At 49.2% G+C, this 15,544-nt stretch overlaps 5 protein-coding genes across 5 annotated transcripts; 1 reads left to right on the forward strand and 4 right to left on the reverse strand.

Moving 5' to 3' along the window:
- Positions 1 to 1,276: 1,276 nt before the first annotated feature.
- Positions 1,277 to 4,046, reverse strand: EI90DRAFT_3255305 (uncharacterized protein; the record flags this gene model as incomplete). The annotated part of the gene is made up of 12 exons (XM_039066596.1): positions 1,277 to 1,585; positions 1,685 to 1,800; positions 1,907 to 2,180; positions 2,261 to 2,441; positions 2,620 to 2,690; positions 2,760 to 2,838; positions 2,906 to 2,919; positions 2,984 to 3,061; positions 3,134 to 3,239; positions 3,319 to 3,430; positions 3,553 to 3,633; positions 3,758 to 4,046. The coding sequence occupies 12 exons, from the start codon at positions 4,044 to 4,046 to the stop codon at positions 1,481 to 1,483; spliced, it is 1,506 nt and encodes a 501-aa protein (XP_038919873.1). The 3' UTR covers positions 1,277 to 1,480.
- Positions 4,047 to 4,689: 643 nt separating this feature from the next.
- Positions 4,690 to 5,339, reverse strand: EI90DRAFT_2646801 (uncharacterized protein). The gene has a single exon (XM_039053391.1). The coding sequence runs from the start codon at positions 5,290 to 5,292 to the stop codon at positions 4,732 to 4,734; it is 561 nt and encodes a 186-aa protein (XP_038919874.1). The 5' UTR covers positions 5,293 to 5,339; the 3' UTR covers positions 4,690 to 4,731.
- On the reverse strand, positions 4,793 to 9,310 carry EI90DRAFT_2646772 (uncharacterized protein). Its single transcript, XM_039053390.1, has 12 exons — positions 9,234 to 9,310; positions 8,930 to 9,165; positions 8,711 to 8,866; positions 7,981 to 8,659; positions 7,780 to 7,926; positions 7,154 to 7,727; positions 6,456 to 7,094; positions 5,931 to 6,398; positions 5,684 to 5,853; positions 5,605 to 5,617; positions 5,439 to 5,554; positions 4,793 to 5,375 (listed from the first exon to the last, which is right to left on the reverse strand). Exons 2-12 carry the CDS (start codon positions 9,046 to 9,048, stop codon positions 5,289 to 5,291), a joined length of 3,168 nt encoding a protein of 1,055 aa, XP_038919875.1. The 5' UTR covers positions 9,049 to 9,165; positions 9,234 to 9,310; the 3' UTR covers positions 4,793 to 5,288.
- A 400-nt stretch (positions 9,311 to 9,710) lies between these two features.
- Positions 9,711 to 10,834, reverse strand: EI90DRAFT_3042852 (uncharacterized protein; the record flags this gene model as incomplete). The annotated part of the gene is made up of 2 exons (XM_039059209.1): positions 9,711 to 9,795; positions 9,882 to 10,834. A coding segment is annotated over one exon (318 nt), but the record flags the coding sequence as incomplete, so codon positions are not given.
- A 286-nt stretch (positions 10,835 to 11,120) lies between these two features.
- On the forward strand, positions 11,121 to 11,898 carry EI90DRAFT_3152101 (Cys/Met metabolism PLP-dependent enzyme-domain-containing protein; the record flags this gene model as incomplete). The annotated part of the gene is made up of 4 exons (XM_039065775.1): positions 11,121 to 11,143; positions 11,199 to 11,363; positions 11,416 to 11,458; positions 11,508 to 11,898. 4 exons carry the CDS (start codon positions 11,121 to 11,123, stop codon positions 11,613 to 11,615), a joined length of 339 nt encoding a protein of 112 aa, XP_038919877.1. The 3' UTR covers positions 11,616 to 11,898.
- Positions 11,899 to 15,544: the final 3,646 nt, after the last annotated feature.

Below are 15,544 nucleotides of genomic sequence, written 5' to 3' on the forward strand. Positions count from 1 at the left end.
GAGCAAGTGAGTATGTACAATTGTCTATATATAAGGGGAGATGGAAGCATGAGAAACAAAGGGGGTCCAAAACAGAACAAAGGTGTCCAAACAGAGACAAAGGGAAATACAGATGGGGAACTACACCGAGGGTCAAGGGTTAGACTCTATGGTGTGTCCGAAAGGAGGTAAGGAAGGTGAGGGCCCAGAGGGGCAGGAGGATGAGGGGAAGTGGGGTGGATGACTAACTGGCTAAATAGAAAGAAGCAGTAGTCCAAATAAGGGTGAGGCAGAAATGCGAAGTATACAATAAAGTGGCGAAGGAGCCAGGGTAGGTCCGTGAAGCTTGGAGGTAGCAGAGCTTATGGAGGCAGGATTGGAAGTCTGAGGAATATTGGCAATGGTGTTTGCATGAAATGAGGTCACCAATGCAATGGACTTAAGCTGGAGTGGAGTCAAAGTCTGAGGTCGGGACCAGGATGGGATCTTGGAGTGGAGGTACAATCAGTGTCTGAGTTTGGGGTATGGGACAGGAGTGGGAGGTCATACCTTGGCAGAGATTAGTCAGGAGAGAATCAGGAGGAGAGGAAGGTGGGGTCAGATCCAAAGGTGGAGATCAGAGCAGACGGGAATAGGGTAGGACTCCAGAGGTGGCAGAAAGGGGTCCGGGAGTTGAGTTGGGATCAGGTATGTACGGATATGACAGTAGCCTGCCATATTTGGAAAGCTCACTCATGTGAGGGGGGGTTGGCCAAAGTTTGGAAAAACATGTAACTGGCATACCTTTCTGCTCAACACCCCCTTGGTCATCAGAGCAAAGTGTTGCATGCTGGTTTTCGGAGTAGATGATTGGATATGAGCCTCTTAACCCCGTTACATGTGACTGTTTATTTGTATTGAAAAGTGTATTGAGCTGATTGAATACTTGAAAACTGTATTAAGCTCATTGATTGCGGATTCATCCGGAGAACGTGACTTCTGAATTGTAATACAAAGGGTACTTGGTTGTTTTCTAACATTTTGCAGCGCGCATCCACGAGCGGAGACGGCTGGGTACGAGTCTGGGCCGGAACCGATTTGTGGTGAAAAACCAGACAAAAGCGGGTTCTTTACTTCCCACATTGGATTCGAATATTGCATGCCACACGGCTGAGGCCAACAGAACATTTGCGACGCTCAAGCCGTGCTTCTGAGTGCAAGATGATCGCCAAGAACCATAAGGGAGGAACAGATGAGCATTACAATTTCAGGTGCCATGGACAACAGGAGACCGATAAGATGATGGTATAGGAGGGGATAGGTGAACGTGTCTAGATACTCGAGTACACACGGAACAGCCAATGAGAACTATCGAAATGATACGCCGAGAAATGAATCCTCTCCAGGGAGAGATGGGTGCATGAAATGATACGACTCCATCTGCTCATATGAGATGGAATTACGTGAAAATTGATCAAGGGAGGTTGGGGGAATTCAATGCTCAATTGGGAAGACTCAAGACTCAAGCCCCCGAGCCCGTTTCGCTATTCAGCGAAGCAGCAACGCTCTTACAAAAGAGCATCACCTGTATTTCCTGTTCTCCGTCGTAATACCAAGACGCTACCGCCTACACGAAATGTATCGTTACAACCACAGACGTCAAACCCAAAACAAAACAAAACAAAAATCAGTGAGTGGCTTTAAGTGAAGAAAGTCCCGAACGTACGATCATGATGTAGAATGAAATCATAACGAATCCTTCGGCCCAATTCGTCTTGGAGTCATCCGTGACCGTGTTGACGAGGAAGCAGGCCCCAATGGCCAACGCCACCTCAAATCGATCTAAAGAATTCAGACCCCAACCGAAAGGCAAAGGGAGGGAAAGTCGTTCAGTAAAGGGGCCTGGGAGCACCACCCCCAAATACCGATTCCCCAATGGGCCACGTACCAAATAACAAAAACAGGGGCTTGTTCTGCCACCATGCAAGCAACACCAAAAACGGCATCCAAAACAACGCAAACTGTATACTCAAATCGATCGTCCGTGCCTTGGCAAGTTCATCAGGTGGTCCTCCAACGCTTCTTAAAAACGCCTTTCGGATGAAGTACAGTATCGTGACGAGCGCCGATCCCGAGTAGGAGACGACAGGGAGGAGGATGAGTCCAAACCATTCCTGTTTAATTCCCGACGTCTCGCGAATATGTTCAAGGCTTTCGACGAGCTATAAGTTGCGGTTTGGACGAACACACAATCGTCGACATGGAAGTAAAAAAAAAGACGGCAACGAGAAAGAGAACGTACGAATTCAGCAGTCACAGCCGTTAGAGGAACAACAACCGCGAACACAATCAAAGAAGACCAAGGATTCATTTCCGCATCTTCTTCCTCTATTCTTGCCACTTTTTCCTTTAATGCTTGTGGAGCATTGTCCGTGAGTCTTAGGGCGTTTCCCTCTCCAGGTGGGTTGTGAAGGTATATTCTGCTCCCGATATCTAATCCAAGAATGAGCGAGAGGAGAGGGACCGTCAGGCCAAGTTAGTTATCCAATCTGAGGGGGAAGCAAAAACAAAACTTGACTCCACTTACATCTACAGATAGAGCGATGGTCAGGATTCTATGCCATTCATTCATTTACTCGTTTGTAGAAAGAGTAAACTCACATGACGAGTAGAATAACGGCCAACCCTCTACTTAACCTCAAGAAATTGTCCCTTGAAGCATCGCTAACAGGCTCGACGGAACCAGGCTGAAGGACCCCTGCCAGTTTTGAAATTTCTCCTATACGTTTCCTGAGAACGACCGACTCAGAGGAAGTAGGCGTAGCATGGTTGCCTATGATAGAGGAGAAGAACGCGGCTGGGATTAGGAGGGTCAAGACGCTGGTTAGGGCGGGGATTGAGTTTGATTAGGAAGATGCAATAAATTGACGAACGCCATCCAACGCACCCAATCGTAAGTAGCTGGCGAACGGAAGAGAAGCCAAATTTAGAAGCACGAGGTATTTCAATGAATTGAACGACATACCGATGAATTGAGTTCTGTAACATGTGGGTCAAGGTGCTGATGCAAGACTTTAGCACCTCCCGTTATGAAGGCTACACCCTGTGCAGTGAGAACATGAGTGTATCCAGGCCATCGTTGTGTGACATGGGAGAACGGGATCATGAAACTTACCGGTACGAGCAAAAGATGAAGCAATAATACCCCAACAACCGTACTCTGAGCTAGACGAAGGTCGCATCTAGAAACAAGGATAATGGCCAAACTGGCTTCCACCACACTGCGGAATAAAGGGTTACGAGTGAGTCCTATACCCCAAAATGCCCGTTCGCAGTCGCAGTGAGATTAAGTTTACGCACTTGTCCAAAGTGATAGTAATCAAATCGCCAAGAGAATGACCGCAATAATGTGCGAACGATTCACCCGCATACTCGAGTATTTTCTCGAGAGACGTTATGGCCAAGAGCGAGACTATTATTTGGTACAAAATGTGTGCATGTCAAACGCCGAGTGTATCGTTGTGTCGCCATTTGTAATAACAACGAATATATCAATGCGGTACCATTAAGAGTGGCAGTTAGTAAGAGACGTACGTGCAAAGGTAGCGCTCCTGCTCCAATGCGAGAAGTGTGATATCCAAGCGAGTGGAATGAACACGATGAGCCAAGAAAGCGCTTAAATAGACGACGCCGTTGCAATTGCAAGGACAAAAAGTGACTGATGTCAGCACGGTGTTCTTCCGATGCGCGCTTACACACAACCGCCGTGATGACGCGTGCCAAGACGAGAGAAACATACCTGAACTAAAGATCACATTCTTGAAACTCTCCACCCATCCTGGTACACGGTTCTTGTGTTCACCCTTCAATCGTGACCAAAAGGCCCTCAGATTACCGACACCACCACTTGGGCGGTCCCAGTGTGAACCTGGCAATTGGAGATGGGGATCTTCATGTTGAGCCTCCAGCGCACCTGGGCCAGCAGTGTGCGTGTTTTCCGGCCGTGTGAGTTCCGCAGTACCACGTCGTGAGGATGAAGGTTCTTCTTGCAAAGGGGGGAGTTGTTGGGAATTGACAAGTGACTGCATCTCGAGGTTGACGGAGGAAGAAGAGGACGGCTGAGAGTGTTGGGAGTGCGAATACATACAACTACTTAAGCAGGAGCCCAGCAGCGATCCTCACTTTGAGCTTAGCACTGCCTTGCTTGGGGAAATGCCTCCAAACACACTCTGGGCTGAATATATCCTTGGCATGACTAAATGGAGCATCGCATCCGTTCACGTTGATATTGCGAGGCGCACGAGAGCTCAGACTGAATGGGTTACGGAATCCCAGAACCGAATTGGCGCCGGGAACATCAAATTTCGACGCGGACCCGCCACGCCGCGTCCGTCTGGAGGGCTGGCGACCTCAAGGTGGGAACAGGGTGTGACTAGCTACCATCTATGGTGGACCCGCCAATCAACATCAACATCAAGCAAGCAACAAGCCACCATCACAAACAGTGCACCAAATGCATGAACAAACAAATAATAAAAAAAGATAATTTAGAATGTAGTTCCAAGAACCGTATGCGCACGCATCAAGCTGGAGATGGACCTGGGGCGCCGCCACTAGCACCGGGCAAAGGACTGGATCCTTGTGCTGGAGTATGTTGCGCTTGCTGCTGTGAATGCTGCGCCTGTTGAGCCAGATTCTGCTGCTGATTCATTCTCTGTCGCATTTTAAGAGCACCGGAATTCAGCGGGTCACCATCAGAACATGAATGCAATATCAAACACTCACCCAAATGGCTTGTTGTAAATTAACAGCATTTTTAACAGCCTCGGGCGTTAATTGCCCATGATGCAAAGCCAACGATCGATACTGTTCAGGCGTCAGTTGAGCTAATCCTGGCATGCCTCCTGCTCCTACTCCCGGCACTCCTGAAGTACCAAGCCCAGCAGAATGAACTCCCGAACCTGTCGGATGACTACTGGTCCCAGGAGGAACACGATGCGTGAAAGGAAGCGCTGCGGCTTGAGCCTGAGCAGGGTTCAGGCCAGTCGGTAGGGTTTGCACAGGTACAGGGACCGGAACCGGAACGCCTTGAACGCCCTGAACGCCCTGAGCGTTTGGTACGGGTGGTTGAGAGATTGCTGCCGAGGATGGACGTTGAATTGGAGGTGATGCCTGTCCGCCTCCACCTCCACCTCCATTACCACCCCCAGCTCCAATGGCTCCATTCCCACCGTTGTTCCCGCTGCCTGGAGTCGGGGAGGAAGAACTTGCAGACTGTGATACCCCTCCTTGGACCGAGACCCCGACGGGGAGGTGCGCAGGTGGACCGTTCATACCCGCTGATTGTTGGGATGGCTGTTGAGCTTGTTGCTTGTTGTTGGCTGCTGTTGAGCAAGCTGCTGTGGAGATTGTACCAACTGTTGCGCCCGAAAAGCAGCGATTAACTCATCAGATTCTCTAATAAGTCAAGGACCACAAACCTGAGGACCAAGAAGTCTGGCTTGAGCCTGAGCTTGAATGATTGCCTGTTGCTGTTGCGAAGGCGTCATACCTGGGCGCAACAAGGGTTGACCAGGTGCTCCTCCTGCCCCTCCACCTGAAAGTCGTGGCGTTTGTGCTATATTGGTACGGGTTGCATCGGCTGACCATTTCGTGGGACCTATTGGGTTAAAAGAGATCCAGTAAAAACGTACCCAGCTACAAAAGTACTGAAAGCGCGACCCACCTGCTGTCGCGCGAAATCGTGTCGCCGTCGTTCCATTGCGATATGCTGCTGGAGCAACTGATTGTCCTTCTCGTACTTGAGCCTGGCAAGTTCGGCTGGTGTATGGACTTTTTGTTGAGCCGCAACTTGATGCGTGTCATGGGCAATCGGAGTAGGTCTCTTCATTGCCTCTAGAAAAATTGAATTTCAACCCCGAAGAGGAATATCAATTAACCAACCCAGCCTAGATCGAAATGAAAACACTCACGCTGAGGTTTAGAGTCCCTCTTCCTAGCCGTCTTCCTCACAACTTCATGTAATAACGCATGTCGAATATTCCTCTTGCTGAGCCCTCCATTCCTGCTCTGCATCACTGGAACGGACTTCCTATTAGCCTTCCCAACAAAACTTTTCATACCCCCTGCACCTCCTGCAGCATTCGTATCAGGGGTCCCCTGTCGCCCAGCCTCTTCCTCGTCCCTGATCTGGATCCACCTCTGCCAAACATCCCAAGGTAACCTCAAATCTGTATCGATCGTAAGTCGAGACGAATTAAATACATCTGCAATAATGAACCAGTTGAGTCCAAATTGGTTCACGAGGGAGTTTAACAAGGCGTCATCTTCGGGTGTCCAGGTAAATAGGGAGAGTCGGAATTCCTTATCTGCCGGGTCGGGGGGGACAGCGAACGCATTTGGATGGACATGATCTCGGGATTTTGAGCCGTAGAACATAGCTAGACGAATGAACCTTGTCAATCAACATGCACTGGGAATTTCACGAACTAACTCACGAGCCGCTGGTGGTGCAGAATCTGATTTACCCTCCTGTCCATCTCGAGATTCATCGGTGACGGGGGTCTCACTGAGTGTATCCCATATCCCATGACGATACTTCCTTCCAGGATGAAGTGAGCTAACAAGGATGTTTTTCGAATCCATTATCCGTGACGCGAGAGTCAGCCTTCCAACTGACATGCCTGAATCGTCCACACGTCGGCTTTTCTTGTCGTTCGGATCTCCAGTTGGAGGATCTGAGAAGGAGAAAACATCTAATTCAGGGAAGAGATTGGGAAGTGAGATTGAATCGCGATCAGGTGTGTAGGATGCTCGTTCGTCGATGGACAGCGAATTTTCAATCATTCCGGAGAGATCGATGAAAGTTTCTTCGAGGTCCACATTAAGTATTGGGGTTCGGAGCGTCTTTGGATCGAGGATACTGAGGGCCGTTGAGGACAATGGAGCATTTTCAGCACCAGGTCGTAATGCAGAGGGACCCCTTGAGGGTGCCCCTCCATTTGGTTCCACAGGGACGCTTCCCTTGGCCTCTGGTTGGGCGACGGGTAAAGGTTCTGTCACATCAGGTATCCCGAGAGGTTCAACGGCATCATTTTCACCCTGGGCAGTTGGACCGGCGTCAGCATCACCTTCCGCTCAGCCTCGGCGTCAACTTCCCCTTCAGCATCAGTCTCAGCTTCAGCATCTACTTCACCTTCAGCGTCTTCCTCCATTTTTGTGTCAACATCAGTGATCTCCATAACATCCATCACTTGTGTGGCTTCCTCTGGTGCCTTCTCCTTCTCCCGGGCATGAGCCTCAAGGTCCTCGGCAGCTTCTTTTACAGCAGTTCCAGCGTCCAGCGCCGCTTGTGCTTCGACAGCCTTAGCAGCCGCTTCGTCGTCATCGCCGTCATCGTCATCGTCGTCGTCATCATCATCATCATCATCATCGCCATCATCGTCATCATCCACGATGACGCGACTCCGATGCTGAACAGTAACAGTGGTCCGTGTTCGCCTCTGTGAGCAATTATCACCGTTCAACTCCATACGCGATGCAGATTGCTTTGGTTCACGCTCAGAGTCAGCCATATCTATTTCCATGACCTCTTCTTTTACGCGGTCAGCATCGAGTTCGTCATGTGTTCGAGGGATTCGCCATCCAACAGAAAGCTCTCTCCGTTTTTCGGGTGTGGCATGATGCCACTCCAACGCAGAATGTGCAAGCTGGAAGGCAATGGATAATTTCCATTTACGTTCCTCCTTGAAATCAACTTGCATCCATTTCTACAGGAGTTGTCAATGAGATTGAGGTGATCAATGCAGAGACATCACTTGCCATCTCGTCTAGGAGGTAATCGTGATGCGTCTTGTACAATGTAGGGCCCTTTTGCTTTTTCGGCTGGCGGAAAGTCCACAACCCGGCTGCTTTCAGCTCATTAATACGAGCCATAGTCTTCGTATACCGCAACTCATTAAACATGACCTATGTAAATGAAGTGAGTACCTAACCGCTGCCTTGGGGACCGACGATACGCACATGCCACTCCGGAGTAGTCAAACACTTATTGGCTTTCTTCACCAACCGCACGGTGGGATTCACAATCATAATGGCTTCCCACTTGTTCAAATCAACAGCGGCAGTGCCATTTACTGTCCACCTCTTGGACTCTTTCTTCTCCTTCTTTCTCTTCTTCTGAGCTTCAGGTGGCGGAAGAGGATATAATGATGCCGCATAGTCCGTGATTAGAGGGTAAATACGCTCGTCAATGACCAGTTCAGCATCTGGTGGAGGTGGTGGCGGCTCATACCAACCTCCTCCCATGTTTAGGGATGGCTGAATGGGTGTATAAGACGGTGGGAGAGAGACGGTGGGATGAAGAGCTGGAAACCTCGGCGCTATGGTTGGTTCGGACAGCGGAGGCGATTCTTCCTTAATTCCCATTGGCGAAACCTGCGGGATAAATTCGGGGGTAAAAGGATACTCTGGCAATTCCTGTGGAGGAGAGGATGAATGAAGGATACTGTCAATGTCTGGTGACAATACTTCGTCAGGAGGTCCGGCTGAGGGAAGAGGGGAAAATGGTGGTGATGTAGGAGATAGCGATGCTTCGTGAGGGCTATATGATGAATGTCGAAGCGGAGAGGGTTCCTGCATTGCTTCTTCCTCGTCAACGAGTGCGTTTGAAAGTAGCAGATCGCTGATCGATGTGTCACCGCTGCGGACAGAAAATTAATGACTTTGAAGAAACACAAGGGGTCCCACATACGCCTTTGCTAACGAGTACCTGTCTAAGAAGCTCTGAAGTTCCGGTGGGTCTTCACCAGCTCTTGCGATCGCGGATGGAGGCAAAGTCATAGTTGTCTTGGTCTGCATGACATGATACAAATCTCGCAATATGCTGCGTTGGTTGTCGGCGAGTCTCCTAAGAGTGTAATAACGGCATGAGCGAGCTTCACTCGCCACATTGATTGGAAGTCTCTCTCACTCTTGCGCTTCTCGTCTAGGTATTAAGGCCAGCTCTCGTAGCTCTAGTGCATTGCAGGTCGCTTCTGATATCTTCAAATGTTCATTGAGGGTAATAGCTCTCTGCGACTGCTGTGACATGGACTAGTTTTCGATGCGGCCTGCTCGCTGGTCTGCCCGGCTATTCCCGTGCCTGGTGTTGAATCATGATTGCCTTTTTCGGACGATGTTGGCCATCTTCAGATCGCTATCCCATAACTCATTTGATTGAGCATTTCCAATGATTCTTGCCATGTGCACGCCTTGTCAATAACATTGGAGCCTACCTAATACTCATCATAACGCCAGTGTACTACAACCACAACCTGGACCAGAGATTTGGGCTGCATGCTGGACCACGGATCACTGACTTGAGGGCGGTTTGATCTATGGAGCCACATTTCCAGAGGTTCCTAGTATGGGGAAGATTTTTGTGACTTATGTGGTCTACGCAACGTATGCTCGGGGCCAAAACGCCCAACGCTCGACAGGAAACAACTCCAAGAGCCAGGGATTCTACTTTGAAAACTCCACTGTTGCGTGATTTATTCTCCTTGCTCATATGTCCTCAGGTGTTGGAGAGAGGTGGCCAATTTCCAATTCATGACTATCACAAAAACCACTGGTGCTGAAGATAGGTTGTTTTGGCGTAAGGTAAGACTCTCCAACCCTCGCACAGGACGCGACCAGATGGGGGGAGTATGCCTTGTGTATATCACAACCAGGTCCGCATTGGTTGTTGTGTGCCCCAAGACTAGACATGACCGACATTTGCACTCTGCGGTCGAGATGCCACACGACGCTCACATCTTCGGATCGTCTTGAGGGGGTATGGAGCTGACATTGTCGGTGAGCCGAATTCTGTCTTTGCTGACTTCCCGCTGGGGCAGCCGAGGACATGGTATGTCCTTGTAAAGTTCCTAACATCATCGCAGGTTCCATGCCACAATATCCAGGCGCTGGTGTTGTGACCGGTGCGGCAAGTTCAATTCGCCTCACCTGACCGTAGGCTAGATTGTAGGACGCTCTTGTCTATCCTGTGCTCTATTAATCTAGTAGAAGCTGGACATCCTCCGGCTCCGCATGAATGGCTCGATCAGGATGGATCCGCTATCACAACTACTGTGACAACTCATACACAAATCTTCTGTTGATGTCTACAATGATTCGGCTCCCACACTTCCTCTACAAAACAGAGCGGGCGTAACAGGTGTTTGTTTACTATTATGGTTGTAATTATGTCTTCAAGATCAAAAATTGGAATGCGGAAATGGCTCCGGAGGAGGCTACCTGTGTTCTGCGGCCCGGTGTCCAATATCGATCTCTCTCTTTCATTAATCCCTTTCTCAATCCAAATCGGCTGGCAAGAAATGACATAAAAGCGCATCAGGTGGAATGGCGACGCATCTTGATCTCGAGATTTCGAGCCATAGAAATAGATGAAAGAAGGGCTTCATCAATTACAAAATCGGCTTGCTGCTCCTAGCGAATCGCAGACACATCCGATTCTCCACGGATGTCTCGAGAGGATGATACCCGCGGGTTCTTATGAGGGTAATTATGGGGATGTAACTTCTATCTTCCCAGTTAGCACCAAAGTAAATATTAATCCGTGATCTCCATCCAGATCAGCAACAAGCCAACCATGCGGTAGCATCAACTCTTCGATTGTTACTGTGAAAGCGAGCGGACGGATGATCCAGTAGCGAAATAGATATATATCGGTAAACACTAATTCCCAAGTTTTGAAAATTGATCTGAACCTTCTCAAGCTCCGTACCCGCGGGTATATCTTAACATTCCATGCATCCAATAAACATCCAATGATCGAGTATTTTACTCAAAAGGAAAGTGTGACAGCAATCCCTCGGACAACAACCAGGCGCCAATCGACAAAAATTACTGTAATGACGTCAAAAATACCAATAAACATGTGACCGCAATGGTGCGGGATAGTTTATTTGTCTATTTGTCTGTTTGTCTGTTTATTAGTTACTTTTGTTTGCCGCCCTTCGATCCCAAGGGCCATTTGTGCTGATATATATCTCGAGATCCGCATGACTTATTAACTATCGTGGGCCCATTGATGCCCACGTGGGCTCTTTCGCGATCCTGACGCCATTCGAGTGGGTATATTAATATCAAATTACGTTTTCTCTCTGAACCTCTCGAGAATGTCTGAGGGACAATTCTACAAGTGAGCTCTCACTAGCTGTGAGCCCACATCATTCCAATAACAAATAACTACACAGGGAGCCTGAGTTCGAGACACTCCAGCTGCACGCTGGCCAGGTTCCCGATCCGACAACCAATGCGAGGGCTGTGCCGATCTATGCTTCGTCAAGCTTCGTTTTCAACGACTCGCAGCATGGAGGGGATCTTTTTGGCTTGCGTGCTCTGGGTAACATTTACTCAAGGTTCGTACACTCTATTTGTCTAGCCCCCAGCAACTAATGGGACAGCGTTAAGGGTTGGAAACCCAACTCAGGATGTGTTTGAGAAACGCATGGCTGTGCGATACCTCCTCTGAATGATCCCACTTGATCTAAGCATACATCCAGGCATTGGAGGGTGGTGTTGCTGCCGTGGCCGCGAGCAGTGGCCAATCCGCTCAATTCATGACTATCGCAACGATTGCTAGTGCTGGAGATAACATTGTTTCAACGTAAGCCACAATCTCATTCGAGTGGGTATATTAATATCAAATTACGTTTTCTCTCTGAACCTCTCGAGAATGTCTGAGGGCTTGTGTGCACGCCGGAGGAGACGCAATGGAATAGCGTGGCGACAGTCCCGGCAAATGCCAGAACCTCTGGAATTGAAGACGAGCCGGGTAATTTACAAGGATGGAGATTGGGGAAGGAGGAGGGCAACGCGAAAAAACAAGGACGAGGAAGAACAAGGAGGAGAAGAACGGAGGTTACAAAAACAAGGGAACAACCGAAAATAAAGAAACCTAGAAAAAACTAGAGTAAGCACTCGGGATCCAACCCACCGAGAGTAACCGGAGGTCACAACACCCCCCTGCTCAGTGAGACCGAAACGCTTACCGGAAGTAAGGGACTCCGAGAGAAAACTACAACAAAAATCGCTTTCCAGGCTAACAGAAATAAGACTAAAAAGGAAACAAAGACAACGCCTTCAGCAGAGGTTGAGGAATAAGAGGGCCAGAGCCCAGAAGCGTGAGCGGACGAATAAACACGTACGGGATTCGTCCGAAGAAATCGACCCAGGTATGCAGCGGCAATAAAACCTGAATCGGCATGACTGTAGCCTCGGAAGACACAGTATGCGTAAGGCCGACAGCGGGTACGGCGCATAAGATGAAGGCATCACCGGGTAATGTGCCATGCGCGAAAAAAGAGCGCTTAGTCCAACTGCACACAAGTCTAATTTAATCTCGTACCTCCATTAAATAACAACTTGTGTGCACGCCGGAGGAGACGCAATGGAATAGCGTGGCGACAGTCCCGGCAAATGCCAGAACCTCTGGAATTGAAGACGAGCCGGTAACCAGGTAGAAGAAAGGAGGTGGGGAGGGATGGTGGTGAAAAAGAAAGAGGGAGTAGTAAAGACAAAGAGGTTAAAGAGCATCGAAAAGAGACCTAGCCTTAGAACCGTGCGCGCACAAAAGCACTGGGTTCTTCCGAATGTAAGACCGCCATGCTTCGGAAGACCAGCGGCCAAGTGCTTGGATCGTAGACTCGGGTACTGCTTGTGAAGCTAAATGCGTAGCTCCTCCTGAACGGAAAGAATGACCGGAGAAATCTTTGGGAAGAACAGCATGTAGCTTCCGCAAAAACCAGGATCGAGAAGGTAATGATCCATCGCCACGAATCCAAAGATGAGGGAAAAAGGGAAAACGAGCGTCGCGACTCTGAATATACCGATTGAAAAAGAATAGTGGGTCAAGTGGGAAAAGTCGAGATTGAATGACCACCAGACTCCCATAAAAACGAGGATCGGTTTTATGCGTGGGCAGTAAGAACTGGTATGCGTCTACGGCATCACAACGAATAAACTCGACGGAGCGGCGTAGGGTGAGTTTTCGAAAGTTCAATTTCGTAGAATCGTCCGGAACCACTAACTCCCCAATCCTAAGTAGACCATGGAAGGCGGTGAAACATATCGCCAAGAATAACCGATCGTCGAACTCCGACGAAACAGCAAAGCGGTCAACAAGAAGATGGAGGTGGTGAGACTCAATCGGCAACTTCCGTTTGATCGGTTCCCCATCTGTCCGTTCTGCTCCCCGAAGGACACTAACGACAAGAGGATGCTTTCTGACAGCTCGGGCTCCCGGATAGAAAGGTTGGAGATGGTGGACAATTCCCGATAAGTACGAAATGATCGTTCGGATGGATAATGGTTTACCGGATCTGCCAGTCTGCTTTGCCATATAACAAATGAAAAAACTGATTGTTTCAGGAGTCGGTTCGATGTCGCGGGTATGGATGTCACAGAAGGTGATGTACGAATTAATACCGGATTGATATGCTGATCTCGTCGACGCGTCGAGAGCATTAGACAAATAAATCGCTTGTTGACTTCGAAGACGATCCACTGTCCACGGGGCACGCTTGGGCTGACGCGCCCGGGCACTCAAGAGTGATCTCATTCTCGCAACACCCCAAGCGATTCCCGCTGGGGTTTGAATAAAGCGATGTCAAGCCCAGGACGCAGTCGTCGGGCGGTATCGAAAAGTTGACGCGATAAGGCATCTGCAACGGTATTTTGGTCACCCGGTATGTGGACCACTCGTACGTCCATCCCAAAGTCCATCATGCTCTCAACCACCTTGAAAAGCAATAACACGTAGTTCGGTTGTGCTGCTAGAGAGTGAAAAATGTCGACAGTGTTCATCGAATCAGTCCGCAAAAGGATTCGTCGCGGTTTATCAGGTAGGTGAGCAGCCCACTCGATTGCCGAGACTACGGCTAACGCTTCGTTGAAAAAAGTGTCCCCAAAACGGAGATCCGACACCTCGATCGATGCGACAAACGCTAGGTCCAGAGTTGGCGACCAGAAAGCCAAACCAACATTCGAAGCATCGGACAAGAAGACCAGGTCTGCCTCCTGTTCACGCCATGATCGGGCATATAAGAAGTTGACTCCCGGCGAATTAGCGATCCGTCGGATAAACCATGACAAGTCTTGCAAAACCGACTTATTTAGCCGAATTGGAGCCAAGGCGAGCTTCTTACCCCGTATCTTAGCATACGAGGATTGAAGCGCGGGTCTAAGAAGAGGGTAAGCATTCAACGCCCAGTTGCAATACCCTAAAAGCCGCTGCCATTCTCGGAGTGGATGACGACGAAGCTTGCCGACGAGAAATAATTCTACATCTTCAATCAAACTCTTTCGTTTGTCGACGGGCATGGTTATTGTCATCGAATCCAGGGAAACTTGAAGTCCTATTATGGTAAGTTGTCTCCCGTATTCTTGCTTCCTCTTCTCATGTGGAATTCCGAGGTCGTCGAAAAGCCTCAGTAAAGCAACCTGCTTCCTTGGGTACTGAGCATCGTAAGGAACATAAAACTCGAGTTCTTCCTGGGCGTCGAAAGAAAAAACGTCATCAACGTAATGAAGTAGATCAGGTATACTTTTTTCATGAATAGCAATCCAGAGAACGAGTGCGTAGAAGGTACACCAGATTGCGCCCGACGCACGGTTCCCAAAGACGCAACACCGATCGACATGATAATCCTTGTCAATCAATGTCGCTTGCCTCGCCTGCCATCTTGGATGGCACGGTAAGAGTCTATAGGCAGAACTCGCGTCCGATTTGAACAACCAAGCTGGCGCACGACCAAAACTCGCGTGAAAGGCGAGTAACTGCTTTCCCAAATCCTGGAGGTTGTCCGGCCTAAAAGACCCATCCTCGGGGACTATCGCCGCATTCAAGGAAAAGCTCCCTGCGGTATGATCGTTGACGAGTCGAAACTTGGCCGATCCTGGTTTGGGGACTGCAAAGCAAGGCTGCGCAACCATTCCTGGTAACAAGGCCGATCCGAAAGACGGTGAATAACGACCTAGCGACATCTCGAGGTCCCGTTGCGATCTCATGAACGATTTCTTCTCTTCGTCCTTCTCTTCTCCAAGTCGCTGGTTGTCAAGCCCCCTCTTCGTTGAAACCAACAACCCCGGTTGCGCGCACGGCCAGAAACCCGATCGAAAACCTGAAACCACCGACTGTACTAACTCTCGGTTCGGATGATGCTGCAATAAATCGTCAAGCTTATCCGGTTTCACAGGCGTTACAATTTTGAAAAGCTCGGGATATTTCTCAATCGTTTCGGTCACCAAAAAATGGGCAAAGTCATCAACTGGAACTGACGGGAGAGGTTCTCGAAAAAGAGTGGACGTTACTGAAGGCGTGACTGGATCCTCTTTCCCCCAAACAAAACCCCTAAGGTATCGCGGGTTTCTTATCGTCGCCTTCCACTCCTCAATTCTTTTCTGTCTTTTTGACCTCTTTTGAAGGGCAAGCCGACCTTCGGTGCTCTCCCTCACACTTGTCGCATACGTGTCGGTATCGGCAATTGAGGTGGGGAATTCCTGCGTTAAAACGTCTACAGACCTCTCCTTCAAGTTTCCC

This window comes from Cantharellus anzutake (assembly GCF_015039405.1).
Source record: "Cantharellus anzutake strain C23 chromosome Unknown EI90scaffold_9, whole genome shotgun sequence".
Taxonomy (NCBI): domain Eukaryota; kingdom Fungi; phylum Basidiomycota; class Agaricomycetes; order Cantharellales; family Hydnaceae; genus Cantharellus; species Cantharellus anzutake.